The sequence below is a fragment of the Castor canadensis genome, chromosome 12 (assembly GCF_047511655.1).
Source record: "Castor canadensis chromosome 12, mCasCan1.hap1v2, whole genome shotgun sequence".
Classification (NCBI taxonomy): domain Eukaryota; kingdom Metazoa; phylum Chordata; class Mammalia; order Rodentia; family Castoridae; genus Castor; species Castor canadensis.
The window spans coordinates 23,706,976-23,733,569 of record NC_133397.1 but is presented as its reverse complement, the minus strand read 5'-3'; the positions used below and the strand labels follow the sequence as shown (position 1 = coordinate 23,733,569).

General features: G+C 38.4%; 1 protein-coding gene and 1 non-coding gene across 4 annotated transcripts in view; both read right to left on the bottom strand.

The window, feature by feature from the left end:
- Positions 1-26,594, bottom strand: part of Babam2 (BRISC and BRCA1 A complex member 2) — a 372,389-nt gene that overhangs the window by 245,574 nt on the left and 100,221 nt on the right. For 2 of the 3 annotated variants that reach the window (XM_020154590.2, XM_074049402.1), the window contains exon 5: positions 23,405-23,599. The exons of the other annotated variant lie outside the window; for it this stretch is intronic. In XM_020154590.2, coding sequence (XP_020010179.1) covers positions 23,405-23,599 — 195 coding nt within the window. The remainder of the gene's footprint in view (positions 1-23,404; positions 23,600-26,594) is intronic. 3 annotated transcript variants of the gene reach the window in all.
- LOC141415195 (U6 spliceosomal RNA) lies at positions 11,939-12,041 on the bottom strand. Its single transcript, XR_012440209.1, has one exon. It is a non-coding gene; the product is annotated as a U6 spliceosomal RNA (small nuclear RNA).

The following is a 26,594-nucleotide window of genomic DNA, read 5'->3' as shown; positions in this document are numbered from 1 at the left end:
AAGACTGAAACTTCATTGCATTTGAACTTGGAGGTGTTTTTTTTTTCTATTTTTCATTTTGTTTTATTTTATATTTTTATATATATATATTTCTTTCATTTACTTATTTTTTGTATTAATTCTTATCTTTATTCTTTTTATTTTTTATTTTCAATCCTCTACGTCTCTCTAATGCCTGTTCAGCTTACTGTCGATTAGTACACTAATGTTCCCTGTTTATATCTCTGAAACTTTGTTTGATTCCTTGTTTCATTTTCTCCTACTTCTCTGTTTGTTTTTCCCTTTTCTTTAACTTCTTGCTTTCCATCTCCTCTCACCCTTCCATTCTAAATATTACCATTGTTATTATCACAAGCTAGAAAATACTTAATTGCACACAGTACAGGGACAGTAACAACACCAAGGGCAATGACGGGAAGACAGAAAAACAGGGAAACCAGTTTCCCCACAGCAAAAAATTAGTACAGGAACGAGAGGGGAAGGAAGAAAACAGTTACTCAGATCCAGACTCCAACAAAATGAAGATAAACTATGCCAAAGAACCCATTGAAGCCCACAAGAATAATTTAAAAGAAGACATACACAGGTACTCAATGAGAATTTTATAGAGATGATACTGGATATGGTCAACCAAAATGTACAGGAGACACTCAAGAAATTCCAAGAAAACAAAAATAGAGAATTTGAAAAAGCAAAAGAAGAAATAAGGGAAACCATAGAAACAGAGAACATGATTAATAAAGAGATAAATGAACTCAGGACAAAAATAGACAACATTAAAGAGGAAACCACCCAGAATATGGAAAACCTCAGCAAAAAGAAAGAAATAGAACTGCAAAACAAAACGGAAGGCCAATCCAGCAGAATAGAACAAACAGAAGACAGAATCTCAGAACTTGAAGATGAAATGATAATTAAAGAAAAACCAAAGAACTATTAGTTAAATAACTCAAGACCTGTGAAAAGAAAATGCAAGAACTCACCGACTCCATCAAAAGACCAAACTTGAGAATCATGGGCATTGAAGAAGGAGAAGAGGTGCAAGCTAAGAGAATGTGTAATATATTCAACAAAATAATAATAGAAAATTTCCCAAATCTAGAGAAAGATATTCCCATACAGATGCAAGAGGCCTCCAGGACACCAAACAGACCAGATCAAAATAGAACTACCCCAGGACATATCATCATTAAAGCAACAAATTCAGAAGCCAGGGAAAGAACATTGAAGGCTATGAGAGAGAAAAAACAAGTAACATACAAAGGTAAACCCATCAAAATCACAGCAGACTTCTCAACAGAAACATTAAAAGCAAGAAGAGCGTGGGGTGATATCTTCCGGGCACTGAATGAAAATAACTTCAACCCCAGGATACTCTACCCAGCAAAACTATCATTCAAAATAGATGGAGCAAGAAAAGTCTTCCATGATAAGCAGAAACTAAAACAATATGTGACCACAAAGCCCCACTACAAAAGATTCTTCAAGGGATTCTTCACACAGAAAGTGAAACCCAACTTAACCATGAAAAGACAGGCAGCACCAAACCACAGGAAAAGAAAAAGCAAGAAAGTAGAGAGTAACCTCAACTTAGGTACACACAGTCAAACCTTTAAACAACTAAGACAACTAAATGACAGGAATCACCACATACCTATCAGTACTGACACTTAATGTTAACGGACTTAATTCATCCATCAAAAGGCACCACTTGACAAAATGGATTAAAAAGGAAGATCCAACAATTTGTTGCTTACAGGATACCCATCTCACAGACAGAAATAAGCATAGGCTTAGGATGAAAGGCTGGAAGATTTACCAAGCCAATGGCCCCCAAAAACAGACAGGAGTAGCAATACTTATCTCTGACAAAGTAGACTTCAAACCTACATTGATCAAACAAGATAAAGAAGGACATTCCATACTAATAAAAAGGGAAATAGACCAAAAGGAAATAATAATCATCAACCTATATGCACCCAATGTCAACACACCCAATTTCATCAAACATACCCTGAAAGACCTAAAAGCATATATTAATGCCAACTCAGTGGTTGTGGGAGACTTTAACACCCCATCATCATCAATAGGTAGGTCATCCAAACAAAAAATCAATAAAGAAATCCAAGATCTGAAATATTCAATAGATCAAATGGACCTACTTGATGTCTACAGAACATTTCATCCAACTTCTACACAATATACATTCTTCTCAGCAGCCCATGGAACCTTCTCCAAAATAGATCATATCCTAGGGCACAAAGCAAGCCTCAGCAAATATAAGAAAATAGAAATTATAACATGCATACTATCTGATCACAATGCAGTAAAAGTAGAACTCAACAACAAAAGTAAAGACAAAAAACATGCAAACAGCTGGAAACTAAATAACTCATTACTTAATGAACAATGGATCATCGATGAAATAAAAGAGGAAATTAAAAAGTTCCTGGAAGTCAATGAAAATGAAAACACAACCTACTGGAACCTATGGGACAAAGCAAAGGCAGTCCTGAGAGGAAAGTTTATAGCCATGAGTGCATATATTAAAAAGAATGAAAGATCCCAAATCAATGACCTAATGATACACCTCAAACTCTTAAAAAACAAGAACAAGCAAATCCCAAAACAAATAGGAGAGAAATAATAAAAATAAGAGCTGAAATCAATGAAATAGAAACCAAAAAAACCATACAAAGAATTAATGAAACAAAAAGTTGGTTCTTTGAAAAAATAAACAAGATCGATAGATCCCTGGCAAACCTGACTAAAATGAGGAGAGGAAAAACCCAAATTAGTAGAATCAGGCATGCAAAAGGGGAGATAACAACAAACACCATGGAAGTCCAGGAAATCATCAGAGACTACTTCGAGAACCTATATTCAAATGAATTTGAAAATCTTAAAGAAATGGACAGATTTCTAGATACATATGATCATCCAAAACTGAACCAAGAGGAAATTAATCACCTGAATAGACCTATAACACAAAATGAAATTGAAGCAGCAATCAAGAGTCTCCCCAAAAAGAAAAGTCCAGGACCTGATGGATTCTCTGCTGAATTCTATCAGATCTTTAAAGAAGAACTGATACCAACCCTCCTTAAACTGTTCCACGAAATAGAAAGGGAAGGAAAACTGCCTAACACATTTTATGAAGCCAGTATTACACTTATCCCAAAACCAGGCAAAGACACCTCCAAAAAGGAGAACTATAGGCCAATCTCCTTAATGAACATTGACGCAAAAATCCTGAACAAAATAATGGCAAACCAAATTCAACAACACATCAAAAAGATTACTCACCACGACCAAGTAGGCTTCATCCCAGAGATGCAGGGGTGGTTCAACATACAAAAATCAATAAACGTAATAAACCACATTAACAGAAGCAAAGACAAAAAACCACTTGATCATCTCAATAGATGCAGAAAAAGCCTTTGCTAAGATCCAACACTATTTCATGATAAAAGCTCTAAGAAAACTAGGAATAGAAGTACCTCAACGTTATAAAAGCTATATATGACAAATCTACAGCCAGCATTATACTTAATGGAGAAAAACTGAAACCATTCCCTCTAAAATCAGGAACCAGACAAGGATGCCCACTATCTCCACTCCTATTCAACGTAGTACTGGAATTCCTAGCCAGAGCAATTAGGCAAGAAGAAGGAATAAAAGGAATACAAATAGGTAAAGAAATTGTCAAAATATCCCTATTTGCAGACGACATGATCCTATACCTTAAAGACCCAAAAAACTCTACTCAGAAGCTTCTAGACATCATCAATAGCTACAGCAAGGTAGCAAGATATAAAATCAACATAGAAAAATCATTAGCATTTCTATACACTAACAATGAGCAAACGGAAAAAGAATGTATGAAAACAATTCCATTTACAATAGCCTCAAAAAAAATCAAATACCTAGGTGTAAACCTAACAAAAGATGTGAAAGACCTCTACAAGGAAAACTATACACTTCTAAAGAAAGAGATTGAGGAAGACTATAGAAAGTGGAGAGATCTCCCATGCTCATGGATTGGTAGAATCAACATAGTAAAAATGTCGATACTCCCAAAAGTAATGTACATGTTTAATGCAATTCCCATCAAAATTCCAATGACATTCATTAAAGAGATTGAAAAATCTACTGTTAAATTTATATGGAAACACAAGAGGCCACGAATAGCCAAGGCGATACTCAGTCAAAAGAACAATGCTGGAGGTATCACAATACCTGACTTCAAACTATATTACAAAGCAATAACAATAAAAACAGCATGGTACTGGCACAAAAACAGACATGAAGACCAGTGGAACAGAATAGAGGACCCAGATATGAAGCCACACAACTATAAGCAACTTATCTTTGACAAAGGAGCTAAAAATATACAATGGAGAAATACAGCCTCTTCAACAAAAACTGCTGGGAAAACTGGTTAGCAGTCTGCAAAAAACTGAAACTAGATCCATGTATATCACCCTATACCAAGATTAACTCAAAATGGATCAAGGATCTTAGTATCAGACCACAAACTCTAAAGTTGATACAGGAAAGAGTAGGAAATACTCTGGAGTTAGTAGGTATAGGTAAGAACTTTCTCAATGAAACCCCAGCAGCACAGCAACTAAGAGATAGCATAGATAAATGGGACCTCATAAAACTAAAAAGCTTCTGTTCATCAAAAGAAATGGTCTCTAAACTGAAGAGAACACCCACAGAGTGGAGAAAATATTTGCCAGTTACACATCAGACAAAGGACTGATAACCAGAATATATAGGGAACTTAAAAAACTATTCTCCCAAAACTAATGAACCAATAAAGAAATGGGCAAGTGAACTAACAGAACTTTCTCAAAAGAAGAAATTCAAATGGCCAAAAAACACATGAAAAAATGCTCACCATCTCTAGCAATAATGGAAATGCAAATTAAAACCACACTAAGATTCCACCTCACCCCTGTTAGAATTAGCAACACCACCAACAATAGGTGTTGGCGAGGATGCGGGGGAAAAGAACCCTCTTACACTGTTGGTGGGAATGTAAACTAGTACAACCACTCTGGAAAAAAATTTGGAGGCTTCTTAAAAAGCTAGACATTGATCTACCATTTGATCCAGCAATACTACTCTTGGGGATATACCCAAAAGACTGTGACACAGGTTACTCCAGAGGCACCTGCACACCCATGTTTATTGTGGCACTATTCACAATAGCCAAGTTATGGAAACAGCCAAGACGCCCCACTACTGACGAATGGATTAAGAAAATGTGGTATCTATACACAATGGAATTTTATGCAGCCATGAAGAAGAACGAAATGTTTTCATTCGATGGTAAATGGATGGAATTGGAGAACATCATTCTGAGTGAGGTTAGCCTGGCCCAAAAGACCAAAAATCATATGTTCTCCTTCATATGTGGACATTAGATCAAGGGCAAACACAACAAGGTGATTGAATTTTGATCACAAGATAAAAGCGAGTGCACACAAGGGAGGTGTGAGGATAGGTAAGACACCTAAAAAATTAGTTAGCATTTGTTTCCCTCAACGCAGAGAAACTAAAGCAGATACTTTAAAGCAACTGAGGCCAATAGGAGAAGGGGACCAGGAACTAGAGAAAAGGTGAGATCAAAAAGAATTAACTTAGAAGGTAACACACACGCACAGGAAATCAATGTGAGTCAATGCCCTGTATAGCTATCCTTATCTCAACCAGCAAAAACCCTTGTTCCTTCCTATTATTGCTTATACTCTCTTCAACAAAATTAAAGATAAGGGCAAAATAGTTTCTGCAGGGTATTGAGGGGATGGGGGGGGAGAGGGAGGGGGCGGAGTGGGTGGTAAGGGAGGGGGTGGGGGCAGGGGGGAGAAATGACCCAAGCAGTGTATGCACATATGAATAATAAAACAATAAAAAAGATAAGAAAAAAAAAAGACTAGATAGATCTTGCCAGGCATGACAGGACATGCCTGAATGCCAGTTACTCAAGAGGCAGGGGGTAGAAGGATTGCAGTTTGAGGCCAGCTAGGGCAAAAATTAGCACAAGCACCTATTTGAAAAGCAAAATTAAAAACTGAAAAAAAAAAAAAAAAAAAGACTGGGGACATGGCTTAAGTGGTATAGTGTTTGCCTAACAAATGCAAGGTCTTGAATTCAATCCCCAGTACCTTTAAATCAGCCAGACACCCCAAAACATATTTTTAATCATTTATAAATAATTTGGATGAGTAGAGGAGCCCCACACAGGTACCAGGTATACGTCTTACAGGTGCTTTCACAACTGTCACTCCTCCTTTCACAAACACCCTTCTAGTTGGCTTCAGAGTTCTGGCCCTAATTTTAAAACTGATCTAAAACCTTGAGAGTGGAGACAGAAATATAAACCTTGACCTCAGAAAATAACAATGATGACTGACACCTGTCTAGTTCATGGATGTTTGCTGTACTGCTTACAACATTTTTTAACTTGCATCAACCTCTGGCTAGGGAAAGTACATTTCTCCATCACCACATGCCTAACCTTGTAACAGATAAGGCAGAAATAAGAAGTGAGTAGACCCAGAGAAAGCTGAGGCAAGCCAGATAGGAGTCACACAAGCCACTGTGCCACCAGGAATGTGAAGGATGAGAAACAGGACAATGCTCAGAGCTGAGCAGCTGCTCTCAGTGCTAAATGCTATGATGTGCAGCTACTCACAACCCAGCACTGGGGAGGGTACCTATAGGTCATCAACGACGTACCAGTAGCTCATCACAAGTGGGAGAAAGCTGGTGAGGTCCTAGTATAATTCTTGCCTGCTGTTATAATCTAAGCTTTTCAGAAAGGGTGTTCTGATGTTGTGTTTACTTCTAGAGGCTAATATACCCTATTAAGTATGGTTCTTTGGATCGAGTCATGGCTGGAGCCAAGAGTCTGGGCTTTGTTTGTTTTAATACCAACTTTAGTTTCACTAATGAGTCTTCCCCTAGGCACTTCTGCCTTCTTATACCCCTTTCTGATTTCCTCATTTTGATCTGACACCAGGGCCAGGCTTTCTTTCTTTTTTATTTTTTTTATTTTTTTAACATTTTTATTAGTATATGATAGTTATATGGGGGATTTCATTGTGACATTTCCATATACACATATATTATACCCTGGTTTGGTTCATCCCCTCCATTATTGTCCTTTCCACCCCATTCCCTTTCTTAAAGAACTTCAACAGGTTTCCATGTTCTACCTGTATAGAAAGTTCATTGTCTATATTCACCTTCCTTTACCCTCTTTATTTACTCTCCACATCTCACTAGGGCCTTCCTCTTAACATGACCTATTTTACTTCCTGGGCTTCATCCTGTCGTTCATCCTGATCATTGTTCAGTGGGGATTCTGCCCCGGTATTTTACCTACTAAATATACTGTGCTAACCCTTCCACTGCTCTTTCTCCCCCTTTCCCCACCTTGTATTGTTTGACCGGTTTCAGTGTGTTTTGGGTCTTGTTCCTACTCAGATGTGATGTATTTCATTATTATTCACTCTCTATCACTTTCTTCTTTTCCTCCTCCCTTAGTCTCCTCTAGCAGTCCCACTTTTGGAAACATATTCTGTATATATTTATATGTATGTATAACAACGCTTATATTTGGATTGGATCCATCTTCCACATGAGAGAAAAGACTTTTGTCTTTCTGAACCTGGCTAATTTCAGTTAAGATGACATTCTCCTGTAAACTAGTACAACCACTCTGGAAAAAAATTTGGAGGCTACTTAAAAAGCTGGACATCGATCTACCATTTGATCCAGCAATACCACTCTTGGGGATATACCCAAAAGACTGTTACTCCAGAGGCACCTGCACATCCATGTTTATTGCGGCACTATTCACAATAGCCAAGTTATGGAAACAGCCAAGATGCCCCAGCACAGACGAATGGATTAAGAAAATGTGGTATCTATACACAATGGAATTCTATGCAGCCATGAAGAAGAACGAAATGTTATCATTCGCTGGTAAATGGATGGAACTGGAGAACATCATTCTGAGTGAGGTTAGCCTGGCCCAAAAGACCAAAAATCGTATGTTCTCCCTCATATGTGGACATTAGATCAAGGGCAAACACAACAAGGGGATTGGACTTTGAGCACATGATAAAAGCGAGAGCACACAAGGGAGGGGTGAGGATAGGTAAGACACCTAAAAAACTAACTAGCATTTGTTGCCCTTAACGCAGAGAAACTAAAGCAGATACCTTAAAAGCAACTGAGGCCAATAGGAAAAGGGGAACAGGTACTAGAGAAAAGGTTAGATCAAAAAGAATTAACCTAGAAGGTAACACCCATGCACAGGAAATCAATGTGAGTCAATGCCCTGTATAGCTATCCTTATCTCAACCAGCAAAACCCCTTGTTCCTTCCTATTAATGCTTATACTGTCTCTACAACAAAATTAGAAATAAGGGCAAAATAGTTTCTGCTGGGTATTGAGGGGGGGGAGCGGGAGGGGGTGGAGTGGGTGGTAAGGGAGGGGGTGGGGGCAGGCGGGAGAAATGAACCAAGCCTTGTATGCACATATGAATAATAAAAGAAAAAAAAAAAAAAAGAAGGAACAAGAAAAAAAAAAAAAAGATGACATTCTCCACCTATGTATGATGGAAAACATATAAATGATGTTCCATCCATTTACCTGTAAATGACAAAATTTCATTCTTCTTTATGGCTTAATAAAATACCACTGTATATAAATACCACATTTCCTTAATCCATTCATCAGTAGTGGGGCATCCATAGCTTAGCTATTCTGAATAATGCTGCATCAAACATGGGTGTGTAGGTGCCTTTATTGTAACCTGACTTACATTCCTTGGGGTATATCTCTAGGAGTGGAATTGCTAGATCGTATTATTTTTAGTTTTTTGAGGAGCCTCCGTACTGTTTTCCATAGTGGTTTTACTAATTTACATTCTCACCAACAATGTACGAGGGCTCCTTTTTCCTGCATTCTCACCAGCATTTGTTGTCTGTGTTCTTGATGGTAGCCATTCTAATTGGAGTGAGGTGGAATCTTAATGTGGTTTTGATTTGCATTTCCTTTCTGGCTAGGTATGTTGAGCATTCTTCATGTGTTCTGGCTATTTGTACTCCTTCCTTTGGGAAAAAAAAAACTCTTGTTTGGTTCATTTGCCCATTTTTTAATTGGGCCCATTGATTCCTTAGGAGTTTAATTTTTTGAGCTCTCTGTAAATTCTGGTTCTCAATCCCTTGTCAGATGTATAGCTGGCAAAGATTTTCTCCCATTCTGTGGTCTGCCTCTTTAGTCTGGCAATCATTTCCTTTACTGTGAAGAAGCTTTTTAATTTCTTATAGTCCCATTTGTCCATTCTTTCTCTAGTTACTGAGCCACTGGAGTTCTATTTAGGAAGTTATTACCTATGCCTATATGTTCCAGTGTATTCCCTACTCTTTCCTGAACTAGTTTCAAAGTCTCAGGCTTTATATTAAGGTCTCTGACCCACTAATAAAGAGTCTGTTTTTAAGTACAAGGGGGCCATACTTTGAAACAGTTAAGTTCAGAGGCAACATATAACAGTATGGAAGTAAATGAGAGCTTATAAGAAACTCAACTCCCTAGTCCACTGGGAGTTCAGAGTGTGGAAAAGAAAACAGAAAAGTCTTCTCCTGGTGCTGGGTACAAGGCTGTAAAAGTAAGAACACTTATCAAAGAACACAGGTTCCCCAAAACTCTCCCCTTCTATTTCTCCTACACAATTTTCCTCTCTTTTCTCACTCACCCCCATCAGCATGCAAGCATCATTTAAAAACAAAAATCTTCCTTGACGTCACTTTTCCTTCTTCAGCAACCATCTTATTTCTCTGTTCTACTTTACGAAATTATCCCTTTAAAAAACCTGAGCCTATGTTTGAGGCCAGCATTTCCTCTTTTATTATTCTTTCCAGTCAGCCTTTATTCCTCCTCCCTCCACCCAAACAATTCACAAGGTTGCCAGTGACATCCAATGATCATTCCAACGGTCATTCCTCAGTCTTCACCCGAGCATCTGTCAGCAGCATTTTGACACAGCTGACCACTCATTTCCTGGAACCTACTTCACTTGGATTCCAGGGTCCCTCTGTTTCCAAAGTCTTCTCTATGCCAACCCTCCCAGCCCTGTCCCATCAACCTCTAAACACTGGAGAAGACCTGGGCTTATCTCCAAGACCTCTTCTCTTTACTACACTCCTCAGGAGATTTCATCTAGGCTCATGACTTTAAATAATATTCATGTGCTAATGATTCCCCAATGTTTTATCTCCAACCTAGACGTTTCCCTAACTCAAATTTCATTTATCCAACTACCATGATTTTGTGTCTTTCCTCTATATTTATTCCTCATTTCAGTAAGTGGAAAGTCTGTTCTTTCAAGTCTCCCAGACCAAAAACTCCACAATCACCTTTACGCCTATCTTTCTCTGTCATCTCACATTTAAAGTGGCAGCAAATCCTCGACTCCACCTGCAACATATATTCTGAATGCAGCCACTTCTCACCTCCACCACCACCTGGTCTGAGCTACCATAATCTCTAAGCTGGACAACTGCTATTGCCCCTCACTGCTTCAGACCTTGTTTGGCTGCAGTTTATTCTCCTCACAACAGACACTGTGGTTCTTTCAACACATTGGTACTCATTTGTCCAAAACTCTCAATGATGGTGATATAGCTCCTGTATAATCTGACAAGGGAACAATTAAGCAAAGATGCAAAAGAAGTGAGAAAGCAAACCATCCAGGCAAAGAGAACAGCAAGTGTATAAAAGGTTTATGTAGCAGTGTGCCTGCATGGTCAGGGAATAGCAAGGATCTTTGTGTGTTCCTGGAGCAAATATGCACTCACACTGACCAAACATCACCCAGAAACTCTCCTCCACAGTGTGGGCAATTTCTAAAGCCCCATCAAATGTGCAATACTCATTCAAAAAATAAGTGAACACTAACTAAGGTGACTACTACAATTACATGGAACACTTAAGTCAGTAGGGGAGAAGTTAAGATAGGTCTTTAAAAAGTACCATGAGATTCAAGAGGTGGGGGAAGACAATTGGAGAGATGATGATAAATCAAACTCACTTTAATATGTACCAATAAATAGTCATTTCTATTTACTAGTGTTCTATTGCTCATGTATACACACATGCATTTGTGTGTGTAAAAGAGTGTGTACACACATGAAAAGCAAAAGGATTTTAAAATTTAAAAGAGCCTTATACATGTACGGTAACAGGAAAAGTAATTACATGTTCAGCCTTGGACTCATTTGAACTGCTAGTTATTTTAGTTCATGCATTTTGCCCATTTTAGTTTATTCAGTATATTTTTATTCTACTGGCTATTTTAGACCAAACATTCTTTTAAAAACTCTCAGATGATCCTGACTTTATCCCTTTTCAAAATGTTGATCCTAGAACTAATATAAATTTGTGTTTGTTGGCAACAGGCTGATTTACACAACAAAAGTCCTAATAAAAAATAATGTTGGTCCCAGGACCAACATAAATTTGTGTTTATCAGCATGAGACTGATGTACAAAACTAGAGTCATAAGAAAAGAAATTTAAAACTATGAAGGGAATTTGTTCTACTGGGAACCATAAAAAGCACTTTCTAATCTCCAACTTGCAAGCCTACCATACCATTTTTTTTAAACTGTTGGGGTTTTTTTGCAGTAACAGAGTTTGAATTCAGGGCTTACACCTTAAGCCACTCCACGAGCCCTTTTTTGTGATAGGTTTTTCAAGATAGGGTCTTATGAACTATTGGACTGCCTTCAAACAATGATCCTCCTGATCCATCTGCCTTTTGAGTAGCTGGGATTACATGCATGAACTACCTGGCTTAAACATTTTTATTAGCATATATTAATTGTACAAAATAAAGGGTTTTATTGTGACATTCAAAAATAAGGACTACTTCATGAATTTGTTTGTCATCCTTGTGCAGGAGGCATGCTTTCTCTGTATCCTCCCAATTTTAGTATGTGTGTTGCCAAGTGGGCAACTACCATTACCTTCTTATATGTTATTTATTTATTTTTATCTATTTATTTTGGCAGCACTGGGATTTGAACTCAGGGCCTTGCACTTGCTAAGTAGGCTCTTCGCTACTTGAGCCACACCTCCAGCCCACCATTACCTGCTATACTTTACCCCTGAAAGGGTAAAGAGAACTCAGTACTTGTCTCTATAGCACTGGAAATGCTGGGAACCCAGACTCCAGAATTCACTTTTTATCTACAGCTGACCCTCCTTATGACCTATAAGCTAATCTTCCTCTATGAAACTGAGTAAATGAGAGATAAGAATAGGCTTTCATGTAAAATTTAAGTTACAAATACTACAGGAAGAAAGCACAAAGAAAAACCCCTCGTTATACCGCAGACAATGACTTTTTTGTGTGTCTTTATAGCTGAAGTTCCAACAGTTAGTTATTTAAGCAATTTACAGCCACTTTGTTGTAACATCAAAGATTGCTACAACAGCAATCTTTCTTGTAAGCTAAAAATGAGACATTTAGATGCAGCCAAGTGAACAGAATAATTTGATTTTTTTATCAGCCCTTCGTCCAATCTTCTCTTAGCTAGATGTAGAAAATTACCTGACCTATGACTGTGAAAATGTCAGCCTTTCTGCCAACTGCCTTAATGGCAGTCTCCCCAGCATTAGCAATAAATACATTTGCCCTTCCCTTTTTCAAGTTATAGTACGTCGGCAAGTATATTCACCTGACAAGACTCTAAGTTTGGCAATTTACTAGGCCTAGGCTTCTCTTCTCATAGTAGCAGCTGTGTCACAGTTTTCTTCTTCTTCTGGAATTGACAGGTAGACATCTTGTGTTGAATGGACTCCCAGCTCAGGTTGTTCTGTCAAGGGAAATCTTACTTCCTTTCCTAGGGACATTTCTCTTGTCAACAAGTAAGCTTTTATCTGAAATTGACTATTACCACACAGAAAAGCCAAAGCTAAGAAACAGTGAGGGCTAAGACTATCTGTGAAGTGATAATCTGGTAACATTGGTTCTTCAAAGTGACAACCAGGAAGCCTAAGTCTGGAAATTGCTCTTAGTTTGTGCATAAACACATAGGAGCACATGTGAAAAGGAAAGCCAAAGTCAGCCTAATTAGAATTTTATACTTTACGAAATGTTTTCTAAAATGTATCATTCAATTATTCCCCCAAACCATGTTCAATAGATATAATTCATCTATACTTACTTTTAAAATGAGAAAAAATGAGGCCTACAAAAGTTAAGAATTTTGTTACGGTCATTGAGAGAGTAACAACACACAGAACTCAGTCTCAAAACTAAAGGTGTATTCATGCATTTGTGACTATGAAATAACAGCCTAACATGGGTGGGCATAGCGCTGGGTATCACAAACACACCGAATGAAAGAGACAGGGTCACTGCCCTCATGGCGTTTATAATCTAGTGAGTGAGTCAGACATTAACCAAAATAATCACTACTGCAAGTTGTTACAACATATGATAAACGCTATCAAAGGAGAGTATTATGACAGTAAATGTCAGGAAAACATGACCCATCTAGGATTTGACGGCTCATGTCTTTGAGGGAATCTTTAACATGCCAAGTTAAAAGACCCCATGGAAAAATGCTGATTAGTCTTGACTAGGGAATGTCTACAGGAGAAAAGCAATGACAGAGTAGTATCTGTACCAGAGAGTAAAGCAAATTACAAAACCAAGAATTATAGTGTAATAATGAGTGCTAAATCTAATGGAACAGGAGTTAAGTCCAGAAGCGAGCTCAAATACACTTAGGATTAATTGATAGTGCTGGGACAACTAGGTAGCCATCTGGGGGGAGGGTGGGCAGGGGCGACAACTTAAGCCCACATTCCGTATCAGATTATAGGGAGTAAAATCCAAATAGATTAAGCATTTCAGTATACAAACTGAAGCAATAAAGAAGAAAAGTGACAAACATCTTTATAAGCTTGCAGTCAGCATGCCTTCCTAATATGACTATAAACTCAAAAGTCATAAATAAAGGAAAGGATTGATACACCCGCACATAAAATTTTTCTAGATAGCAAAAGAATACCATCACAAAGTCAAAAGACAACGGGCAAACTGAGAAAAAAAGTTTGGCCAGTCTATCACAAAGAACTAATAACCCTAATTTAAACAAAAAAAAAAAAGGCTAAAAAATCTGAGATAAAAAGGCAAAGGAGCCAGGCACCAGTGGCTTACACCTGTAATCCTTGCTACTCAGGAGTCAGAGATCAGGAGGATCATAGTTCAAAGCCAGCCCAGGCAAGACCCTATCTCAAAAAAAATCCGTCACAAAAAGAGCTGGTAGAATGGACTCCTCCTCCCTCTCTCCTCCTTTTTCCCCTCCCCATCTCCCTCCCTCTCCCTCTCTCCCTCTCCCTCCCCCTCCCCCTGTCGTTCCCTGTTCCCCTCGCTCTCTCCCTCTCCCTTTCCCTCTTCCTCTCCTTCTTCTCCTCCTTCTCCTTTTCCTTCTTCTTTGTTATTGTTGTCATCACATTGTGGTTATTATAGTTGGGGATGGAACCCAGAGGTCTTGGCATGGTAGGCAAGCACTGTACCACTGAGCTATATCCCTAGCCCAAGATTTTTCCTTTGTGATTGGTTTTCAATGTTTTGACTCTGACGTATCTTAGTTATTTTTTCCTTGCTTGTATCTCAGTTGGCATTTGGAGAGCTTTTTGAGTCTCTAAATTTATGTCTTTCACATTTGGAACTATATGAGTGTTATCTCCTGCCCGATGACTCCACTTTGTTGTACATTAAACATTTTGATATTGTCCCACAATAACAAGGCCTAGCTTTCCTTATCAGTCCCCACTCAATATCTACCTGCTTGACTCTTCAGTGGTTTTAGGCAAATGGCTTTAACTTTTTATCCAGAGTTCTTAGTCATTATCTGTGGAATGGTTAGGTAAAGGAGAGCTACTTAGCTATTAAGAGAAGTGCGACTTGACAGAAATCTACCAGTATGCTAATGCACTCCTGATAGTAATGTGGAGAAACGACCATTTTCACATATTGCTGCTGGCTGAATAAACTGGCCTAAACTTCATGGAGGGCATTTTGATGATGAAATTATGCACACATATAATCTTTAATCTAGCAGTTCCACTTCTAGTAATTAATCTTACAGATTTGCAAAATGACATTTCCATACAAAATTATTTACTCCTATATTGTTTGCAATAAGATTAGAAACTGACCAAAATTAGAGTTCAGATTTAATAAATTATGGTTCAATTGTACAATGCAGTCACATTTAATTGCAAGAAGAATGAGGGCATTCCCTTTGTTCTTAAATGGGAAAAAATCTGAGCTCCATTCAGGCAAAGGCATGGGGCAAACAACATATATGCTACCATTTGCATTAAAAGGAGGAAATGTATATTTGCATTTGCTAATATATGCATAAAGAAACTCTGGAAAGCTAAACAAGGAAAAAAGGCCGCATTAGTGCTTGCCTGGGTAGGAAAGGGAAAGGTAAGTGGTAAAATTTGGGTGGATTCAGGAAATGGTGAGTAAGAGACTGAACAATATGAATATATTACCCATTCAAGAAAATTTTAAAGGAATTTAAAATCAAAGTACATATAATGAAATCTTCGCAGCTCATGTGCACACACATCTATTCAGCCATTCAACAAAATTTACTAAGCACATACTGTACCAAGAGCTTGGTTAAGTAATGGAGATCTTAAGGTTGATTTTGACTAGAAAAACATTTCAATTTAAGTGGCAAGTGCTCTGACAGAGGTATTCCCAGGATATTCTGGGAATAATTTACTGAGGACTGTTATTTTCAGGTGACAGAATTCCAATTCAAACTAATTTGAGCACATAAAAGATAATTTTGTCAAAAGGATATGGGGTATATCACTATTCACCAGCCTGGGATTCTCTGAACTGGATGATAGGAGAAAAAAGCTCCCAGATTTACAGGTCACACATAGACCAGTTACTCAGAAAGAAGCAAATCTTACTCTCTCAGTACTCACTCAAAATTCCCAGGAAAGAAATCTGTTTATTAGGCTTATGTGCCTCCCTGACCTAATCAACACTCCCCCCCCCACAGTTCTTTATAGTAAGTAAGTTAGTGATACTATATATTCACTGAAATGGAGGAAACTTTTTTTGGGGGGGGTGGTGAACAGTTGAGTCATTTGTACATGTTCAAAAATGATATACTTCAAACGCAGCATTCCTCACCTTTTACTACAGGAGACAGGCTTTGAAAACTGAACTCAGCTGGTCTCTTGACAACACCTGTCAATTCCTTTGTGTTGAGGATTTGGTACCAGCAGTGCACCTGACACCTAAAAGGCCACTAGGGAAATGTGCAAGGCACCCAAGATTTCAGAACAAACAGCCTCACAAATACAGGCAGGAGGCACAGTTGCAGGTCTTCCTCACGAGCTGCTCTGTAAGTGTAGGCAAAGGATTTCCTCTGTGTTTCTGTAAAACAAGGTCTTTTTCACTTGGTGCATCCTGCTCCTGAGAGGAACTTGAATTTTCTAGTAATACTTCTATTACTTAGTAACAACAATAAAGCTCCTGTTAGGTGTCATCAAGATTGAAGTCATCTTCACCTTTAATTCTTGAGGTAATGGTAATTTAGATACACACCACTATGAATAAGGTAAAAACCCAAGACAGAAACTGCTGTGCACAAGATCCCAAGTTATTTTAAGCAACATTCAACTCCTAATAGTTCCACATAGTTAAACACAAAAACAAAGCCATTCAGTTCCTAGGAATGTGCCTAGCTGACCACCCCACTATACCCTTCCAAAGGAGTACAACCCAAGCCAGTGTTTCTCCCCAAGTCAAATGCTATTAGGGCATAAGTCCAAGCAGTATAAGTAAAAGGAGGATTATGGGAGAACACCTTTACTTGCCCTGTGACATGTGGCTGGCCAGCAGAGCACCTGATATACCCACAGCCCACAAGGAAAAGACCTTCAACCCCACATGATCCAGATATTTTGATACTTCTCTTAGCACTCCTGGTCTCCCCTCCCACCATTGTAGATCAGTGCTGACCACGAGAAAAATAATTCAAAGCACAAAGGTGAGCCCTAACTGTAATTTAAGATTATTTAACACATTTAAAATGATAAAAAGAAACCAGATGTAAATAATATAACCCAATATATCTACAATATTAGCACTACCACATGTAACCAATATAAAAATTATTGAGGTTTTTTTCATACTAACTCTTCAAACACCAGTGCTTACTTTACATGTACGTACATGTCAATTTGGATTAGCCACATTTCAAGTGCTCAGTCGTCACAGGTATGGCTAGTGGCTTCTGTAGTAGACAGCACAGTTCTAGATATTTTTCCATTAACATTCTTCACATTAAGGTAGACACTGTCACAATTGTGAAGACACAGCTAAGCTACCAAGTGCCATGAACCTGAAACATTCCTAACCAATACTTCCAAGTTAGTGGGAATGACCATGGGATCCCACTAGCTCCCCCAGCTGATAGGTCTTTCTTCTTCTACTACTATACTGCCTAACCCTACTGGCTTTTTTCTTCTTCTCTACCTCCTCCCTTGATACTCTGAAATCTGTACTTCCACCCATCCTCAGAAGTACATCCAAACTGGTCCTAGAAAAATTAACAACATACTCTTGAAAAGTGACTCATTTTTACCTTCCCTTTCATACTTCATCTGTACCTGGTAATAACTTCTATTAGTCCACATATGAAAACTTCATGGTCAACAGAATTTTGAGAAATAATACAAGAATGATCACTGAACTATCACTTATTGAGCATCAACAATACTAATTTATTTCAAGGGTATACAAAAACAAAGAAAATAGTAATACCTTCTGTTCCCAACAAACAGAAGATCTAACTTAATCTTGGTGTCAAGGTTGAGACAAAAGTATAGTTATCTCCATGAAAATAACACATGGAAAATCTATCGTCCCACAAACAGAATTAGTTACAGAATTAGAATCCAAGGTTTCTGCCTCGCAGGTCACTCTCTTTTTCTCCAACAAATGTCCAAATGTCCTCTGCTCTTGAGGAGCTCACACTCTACTATGGCTCCTATCTTTCCCTTCATACATGGTACCACAGCAAGGTGAGATAACAGAAGTGTAAGACATTACTCAAGAGGAGTTGTCATGAAATGGCTGCTTTCCTCTTTGCACAGTATTTCTAGAGGTTGCCAGAACTTAATGCATAAGCTGCAGATTTTTCAAATTTTGCTAGGTCAGATGTAACCAAAAAAGTTTACTGCCTTAAATTCCATTGTATAAGCATAAATCAATATTAAGAAAATGTTCACAGGACTGGGGGTACAGCCAGCAGTAGAATACTTGCCTCGCATCACAAATCCCTGGGTTCTAGCCCTAGCATAGAAAAAAAAAGAGGAAAATATACATGAAAGTAAAGAATATATTGCTTAGAAAACTGTTCCATCACCAGGAATAGTGGTCCATATCTATAATCCCAGCTACTTGGGAGGCAGAGATCAGGAGGATTGCAGTTTGAGGTCAGCACAAGCAAAAAGTTAATGAGACCCCATCTCAATCAATAAGCCAGGAATGGTGGTCCCATCTGTGTTCCTACCTATGTGGGAGACTATAGATAAGAGGATCACAGTCAGAGGTCAGTCCAAAGCAAAAACACAAGACCCTACCTGAAAAATAACTAAAAAGCCAAAAAGGACTTGGGGTGGGGAGGTGGTGGCTCAGGTAGTAAGCGCCTGCGTAGCAAGCATGAGTCCCTGAATTGAAACCCCAGTGCCACCAAAGGGGAAAAAAACAACAAAAACTGTTTCATCATCTTACATATTGCCCAATGATGATCTTTAGTATGAAAAATATATGATTGTATAATATATCAAAATTTACATTTCATATTAGGAAATAACATCTTTGATTAAAATATTAGGCATGTAAACCAACATTAAGGTCTATCTAAGAATTAAAACAAGAGCAAAATAAAAACTTGCAAACTTGCTTACTGTGCTTTGTTTCAATTAACTAATATTAGGTCTTCAGATACAACAAACCCATGCAGACATTGCTAACAAGGAGGTTGATACAGACAATATAGAACATGACCTTAAGCTCTGCCTATTGAGGAAATGAGTGATCTGTTTTCATTTTGAGATATCAAAAGGGGTATCAGTTGTTTACATGATGAGGATTTAACACTTTTTAAATTCTGGTCTTAAACATAACCGCCCAAGGGGTAGTGAAGGAAGATCTTTGTACGGATGAACTCTGTGCATTTGATTGACAACAGGAAATTACGCATGTGACAAGCGACACAGATCTACACACATACATTGTACTCACATCAATTTCCATATTTTATTACAGTTATATAAAGTGTAACCCCTGGGGGAAAGACACATAGGATCTCTCTGAACCATTTTGCAAATTCTCTGAGAGTCTATAATTATTTTAAAATGCAAAGGCATTATAAAATAAAAAATGTACCTTAAAAAAGTATCTCTGATCATGCAGGCACTATGACATATAAGCTTGAATGCCACTCTATCACTGGTTTTTACCTGTTTTAATAAAATAAAGTGTTTCCTAAAAATTATAAAAAGCAGCATAGCCAAGGAATATAATCTCATTAAAGAAGATGGGCAAAGTGGTAAGAAGAAATGACTGCATAAAAAGACAAAGGCAGAGAATTAAACAATAAAGAGTGGAGCTTTTATTTCTTTTTAATACTTGCTATCAAATGTGCACTTGCTAAAACCCTGTAAATGGAAGTTTAGGTGGAAAAAAGTGACTTTGCACAGGGTGAGAACACTGTATTTCAAATTAACAGGTTTGTCAGAGGGCTGACAGACTTACAATTTACATGGATTTAAATTTTTTCTTGTGCCACCTGACAGAAGGGGGAAGAAGCACCTCGGGTTTTAAAAGCTCATGATTTAAAGCAGAAATAGAAGGCTACGAAGAAAGCCGTGTGGCAGAAAGAAAGACTCAATGATGACCACAGGGAACACTATCCTCTCTAATCGATATAGAATTATGTAATGCAAAGGTGTTAAATAATTATGCAATCTTGGATTCATTACAAAAACATATATCATGCACATATGAATAAATGAATAAAGAAAAATAAAGCATACATCAGATGGACTACTGAGACCAGAACACAACAAAATACATGGATTTACATTCAGGCCAGGACAAACATATTGATTCTTTTAGCCTTTTATTTAGAAAGTGTATTCATTTTCATTTTTAATGAATAAATATCATTTACTTCATCTAAAAATGCCTTCCTGGCTGCAACATGTTGCTAAGATGTAACCCATGTGGTTTAAAGGTGCTTGTAATTCTTGCTGCCCACCCCCTTAAGTTTCCCCCAGCCTGACACCAACTGACCTCGTCCACTGGTAGTGTCAAGTCCACCTGCCTTCAGAGCCTAGGTCAGTTCCAGTTCACCAGTAATGGCTTCCTTGGTCACCTACTCCTCAGTGACTGGCTCCTCTGTTGAATGAATGCCTATGTAGCCTACAAATTCCATTTGAGATCTAATCTATCCAGTGCTACTAGCTCTTTTTTTTTTTTTTATAATTATGAACTGGATTTTAACACCTTCAGGAACAACAGCCATCTTTTATTTACCCAAAACCTAGCATAAGAGACTTCTCAAAAATATACCCTAGTCCTACATTGGCTTAGCCCTACTAAGTTGCTCTGGTATAGTATTCCAGTATGCAAAAATAACTAAATATTGACATGTAATTTCATGATTGCTATCTTTTCAAGCTCTATGTTATCAGAAAAACTGAAACACTTGTAATGACGTCATTCAAGTCTCTAATGAAATAGTGAACAGACACCTAAGAGCTGACAAAAGTTAAACCCAATCATTTAAGGCAGAGCTCTTAAACTGGGCACCAGTGACTTATGCCTGTAATCCTAGCCACACAGGAAGCAGAGATCAGGAGGGTTGTGGTTCAAAGTCAGCCTAAGCAAAGAGTTTGTGAGACCCTATCTCAAAAAAAAACTCTTCACAAAAAAGGACTGATGGATTAACTCAAGGTGTAGGCCCTGAGCTCAAACCTCAATACTGAAAAAAAAAAGTGTAGCTCTTCCAATGATTCAAACTAAAAGGGAATATACAGCTAGTGGAATAGTAGGGAAGAATGATCAAAAGCTTTACCAAAAGTAAGGTAATCTAAGTCTATGATACTCACTTCCCTTACCAGAGTAATTCTGTCATGACTATTTCCTGATCACCAGTTGTTCCAGCCAGCTATTGCACTCCTATTTAAAAATTTGCGAATCATTTATTTAAAGATCTGAGTGTAATTTCTTTTTAAATCTCCAGAATGCTTTTACTTACTAGAATCTTCTAGGATCTTTCTGGTTCTCCATAATTTCTAAAGATAACGTCTCTGAGAGCACCCTTGCCAGTTCTCCCCAAGAGCCTCCGAGGCACACAGCCTTGCTAACGTCTTGACTTTAACTCAGGAAGACCCATTCTGTATCGTTACCTCCACAACTATAGCATAATAAATCTGGGTAAACTTAAACTACCAAGATTGTGGTCATTTTTTATAGCAGCAATAGCAAACTAATCAGTCCCTAATTAAAAGCATCTTGGCCAGCTGGAGGTACGACTCAAGTCTGCCTAGTAAGCACCCAGCCTTGAGTTCAAACCCCAGTACTGCCAAAAACAAAAAAGCAATATATATATATATATATATATATATATATATATATATATATATATATATATAAAGCATCTCAGACCATAAGGAAGTGAACCATGTCAACAGTCACATGAATGGACTATTCTAAGTCCATCTCCACTGGAGCCTTTAGATGACTATAGCCCTGGTCAACACCTGAGTGCAGCCTGGGGGACCCATGAAGCACAGTCCCCCCAGATTTCTGACACACTGATAGTAAACATTAGTGCTTTAATCCACTAAGTTTTGGAATGATTATTTTACACAGCAACATATAAGTAATATGGTAAAGAGATGCCTTAAAAAAAAAAAGCAGGGTGGGAAGGAGGGACTGCAGAAGTGGGTTTCAATTTTAAGAATTTTAAGATATTACAAAGGCTTGCACATGAATGTTTATAACAGCAATAGTCATAAAAGTCAAAAAGTGGAAACAAGTGAAACGTCCATCAATTGGTGAACTGGATAAACAAACAAAATACGGTACATCTAGCCAATGGAATATTATTCAGCCATAAGGAGAAACGCTGTACTGGTGGTACAACATGCATGGATCTCAAACACATGATGCTAAGTGACGGAAACCATCACAAAACACCAAATAGTGCATGATCCCATTATACGAAATGCTCAGAAAAGAACAGCTATAAAGATGGAAAATAGTTTGGTGGTTGCCAAGAGCTGTAGGTGAAGCTGGATTAACTGTAAACGGGCACGAAACATCTTACTGGGGTGATGGAAGTATGCTAACTAGATCACTATGGTGATTACTCAAATGGACAAACTTATTAAGTGTAAAATAAAAACAAGTAAATTTACGGTGTGCAAATTACCTCTAAAAGGTTGTCTTAACAAAGGTCAGGGGAGTTAACGGGCATGACTGAAAACAGAAATTTGAAGGAAGTGTATTTAGCCAGGGGAAACCTCCTAGACCACAGAGGCTTATGCAAAGACCCTAGGGCAGGAGCAGTCTGGGATGTCTGTAGCACAGCAAAGGTGCCAGGGCGGCAGGAGCTGAATGGAGAGGCAGACTGAGCAGAGCAATGATGGATAGAGGGTGATGTTTCAGTAGTCAGACACTTTTGCACTACTGGAAGAACTTCGAAAAAAGACAAAAAAGAGAGGCTTATGAGAATTCTGGGCAGAGGAGTGATGAAGACCTGATTTACATTGCAAAAGGATCATACAATACAAACAAATTATTAAAAGGAACAATATAAGGTTCCATATAGCTAGCTGCCTCCAGAGCTGCTGACCTCTGTTATCTGACTGGGGTACTAGAGAAGCCCCTCTCACAAAGGGAGGGGAAACCTGTTAGCTCCCCAAAATGTGTCCTGCCAGTTACCCTCATCAGAGCCTACATAGAGGCCTATAACACAGGTGAGGCCTCAAGCTTCACCCCCCAACTTCTGAATATGGGGGAGCTTGTCAGCTTTCAATGCACTGAATTTTACAGACTTCTCAAAAAACAATAAACCAGATAAACATCAAGATTCCGTTCAAACTCCAAATTATGAGAAAGTACATAAACTACCTAAAAACCATATTTACCTAAAAAAATATTTAGGGTTGACTATAAACAAACTTATCTCTGCATTGGCTATTTTATTTCATTACAGATGAAGTGACTGTCCCCAGTCTGTTAACACCTTACCCAGTTGTTTTTCTTCCCGGCATAAATTTCCATGTTCTCTCCGTACTGAGGCTCTTCCAGGAGAGTCTGGTACTCAAACATAAGGCGTGAGCTCTCACGGAGGCGGCTGCATTGAAACTGGTGGTACTGCTGCACGAGCTCCTTCACCACAAGCAGGAGGCACTCTGGGTTTGCAGGGTTCCAGGAGGCAAGGTTCTGCGGAGCCACAAGTAAGGACCAGTGAGAAAGAACTTTCCTACAAGTCCTGCATCACATTCATACACCAGTACAGAGGAAAAGAGTAATAAAATTCCAAAAGAGCAACAGATTATTCCTGATCACCTGAGGGCCCAGAGACAAAGTTAGAAGGGTCTTGTGACTTCGGTGATTCCTCCTGCCTTCTAAAAATCCACACAGGAAAAATCAAGCAAGAATTCCGTCATGAACAGGCAGAAACAGTGAAACGGACAGCAGGTTAGTAACAAAACAAAAAACTTCAGTATCCACAAAGACTGTAAATTTAGCCCCAGAACACTGAATTTGTTTCTTATTCTTTTACAACTTGAACTTTTATTTTAATCGTACCTAAATTCAGCATTAGATGCTATAGTAATTTAGCTCCAGATACACACTACTGCATCTATCTGCATCTGTAATACCAAATGTAAATACATACCCTTAAAACAATCGAGTTCTAAGTGCTATTGCACAACGGGGCCTGGAAAAGACAGGAATGGAATAGAGACAAAAGAAAATACAATTAGGAAATGCAAGATTCAGAGAAAAAAAGGAAGGACAGAGCTGTGAAATCTTATGACCAAGAAAGCTGCTAAAATGGGAGATCTGGTGGCGTACAGTAGTTGTTAAACTCACATTTTTTCATTCTACAAATATGTATTGATACCTATTATGTACAGCCACTGTTCTAGGAAGTGAGGAAAACAAGTCCCTGCTCTCCAGAGCTTACATTTCAATGGTACAAAACAAACAAACAATAAGTAAACAAACCCGATGGTGGTAAATGCTACTGAGAAAAATACAGCATACATTCTAGAAACCCAGTGGCCATCTGTATCAAATGACACTGATGAGCAAGACCAAGCTGAGAATTCCCTACTGAGTCTAGTACATGTGGTAAGTAGTGTCCTCAACAAGTACTACTTTGGAGGAGAAAAGCTTGATTGTTAGGGCTGGGATTCTGTTTCTTTGTTTTGCAGTACTGGGGATTGAACAAAGGATCTCAGGCTTCCTAGGCAAGTGCTCTACCACTTAAGCTATGCCCTCAGCTCTTGATTATCATGTCTAGGAGAAAGTGCACAGAAATAAATTATAGACAGCTAGCACAGACAATTCAAATGTGGAACTAGAGAGTAACATGGGTTCAAGGGAAAGTTTTGTGTGGATGTTTAAAGCCTGAAGAAATGTTGCTGCAGAGAAAGGGAAACTGATGATACAAGAGAAAGTGTACAGAATTACCAGGACAAAGTAGGCAGGTAGGGATCAAATCTCCAAGAGGGCTGGCCTTAGAAATGAGCACAAGTCCATAGGAAGCCAAAGAAAAGCCAACTAAATGTCCACGAATGCAGGCAGAACACCATGAGGCAGTGGGAACTTGCTACAGCTCTCTTCTGACAGCTTACATTTTCTCCATGGCATTGGAAAGAATGTGTTCATCTGAGAGTGAGGAAGGAGGGAAGATTGAAAGTTTGAGACAAAAGTATGAAAAAGAGTCATTGAAAAGAGCCTCTAGAAAAGCAAATTAACAGGGAAATTCAGTAGGAATTCCAGATACACCCAAAGCCCCACTGAGGTCAGAGGTGTGATTTTTTTGACCATGCTAGACAAGCACTATGCCATTGAACCATACCTCTAGCTCTGGAGGTGTGACTTTTTTTTTAAAGTGAGATTAATTAACCTCCATTCCACTGTGGAGTAGGGGAAGATTTGGATCTAACCAAGGCTGGAATTTTTGCCAGACAAGTAAAACTGAGAGAAAGATGGGCAAGAGCTCTTAAGTGGGTTTGTAAAAGAATGACTATAATTACGAACCACGGACACTGAGCTACAAACAAGCCAAGTCCATAAGAGAAGAAAGTGTTAATGAAAAGCCAGTATGGAAGAACTGCTGGAGTTGAGACATGACAACTCCATGAACAAGAGAGGCAGGAGGGTGTTATCAGAGCAGAGCGTGTTTGCATCTGGAGATGATGGGCGATATGTCTGTAACTAGTACTGAAAAGGTCAGGGTGTACACAGCTAAGATCACTGGAGGACAGGAAGTCAGGGACTACATCATCAGAAGGATCATTTATATGGACCTATAATATCACTCAGAATCATTGCAAGAGCAATGCTGAGAGGATGACCTTCAGCCATCTGCTAAAATCCTCAATGAATAGGGAGGAGGATTAAAAAAGGAGCAGTAGGCCCTAGAGTCTGTTTGGTGCAAATTTTACACCAAGGGTACAGGGTGAAGGGAAAGGAAATGACAATCTCTTTAACAACACCACTGAAAAGCAAAGCAATACCTACCCCATCTCTAAGCAAAGAGGTCATAGGGTAGGAAAGAAATCAGCTGCCATATATCTGAGAAGCAAGCAGGGAGTCAGAATCTCAGGGCAGAAAGAAAGTCAGGCTTCAGAATGGTGGTTCTCCACTTCCCAACAAAATCACCCAGAGAGCTTTAAGGATGCCTGGACTCTACCCACCCTGCCCTCAGATTTTGATTTAATTGGGTTAATCAGGAATGTGTCTTGGGTGCTGGGGTCTTTTTTTTCTAAAAGCTCCCCAGGTGATTCTATCCTGCAGCAAAGGCTGAGAAACACCAACCTGTTATAGGAGCTTTTGTATGTACAAGTTGAATGGGTTAATATTTGCATTGATTTTTACTGTATTAAAATTAAAAATAGAAAAATTTCAAAATATTTAATTTATTTTACAGTAACAAACTTACTACATGTTAATATGAAAAACATTTTAATAAAATATCTTTTTTCTAAAGTGAGAAGTATGGCATTGTTTTGCATTCTTACAAGTCCCTTTAATGTCTGGTTTAATGAAACAGTTAGATTCTCATATCTGTTTCTGCATTCAGTCTGCTGCAATATGTTATTCGGCTGAAGTATATGAAGAAAATCCAGTCTTAACCAAACATGTAACAGGTGTTTTAAAGGCCTTTCCAAATGACTTGATACCACACCAAAACTCACAA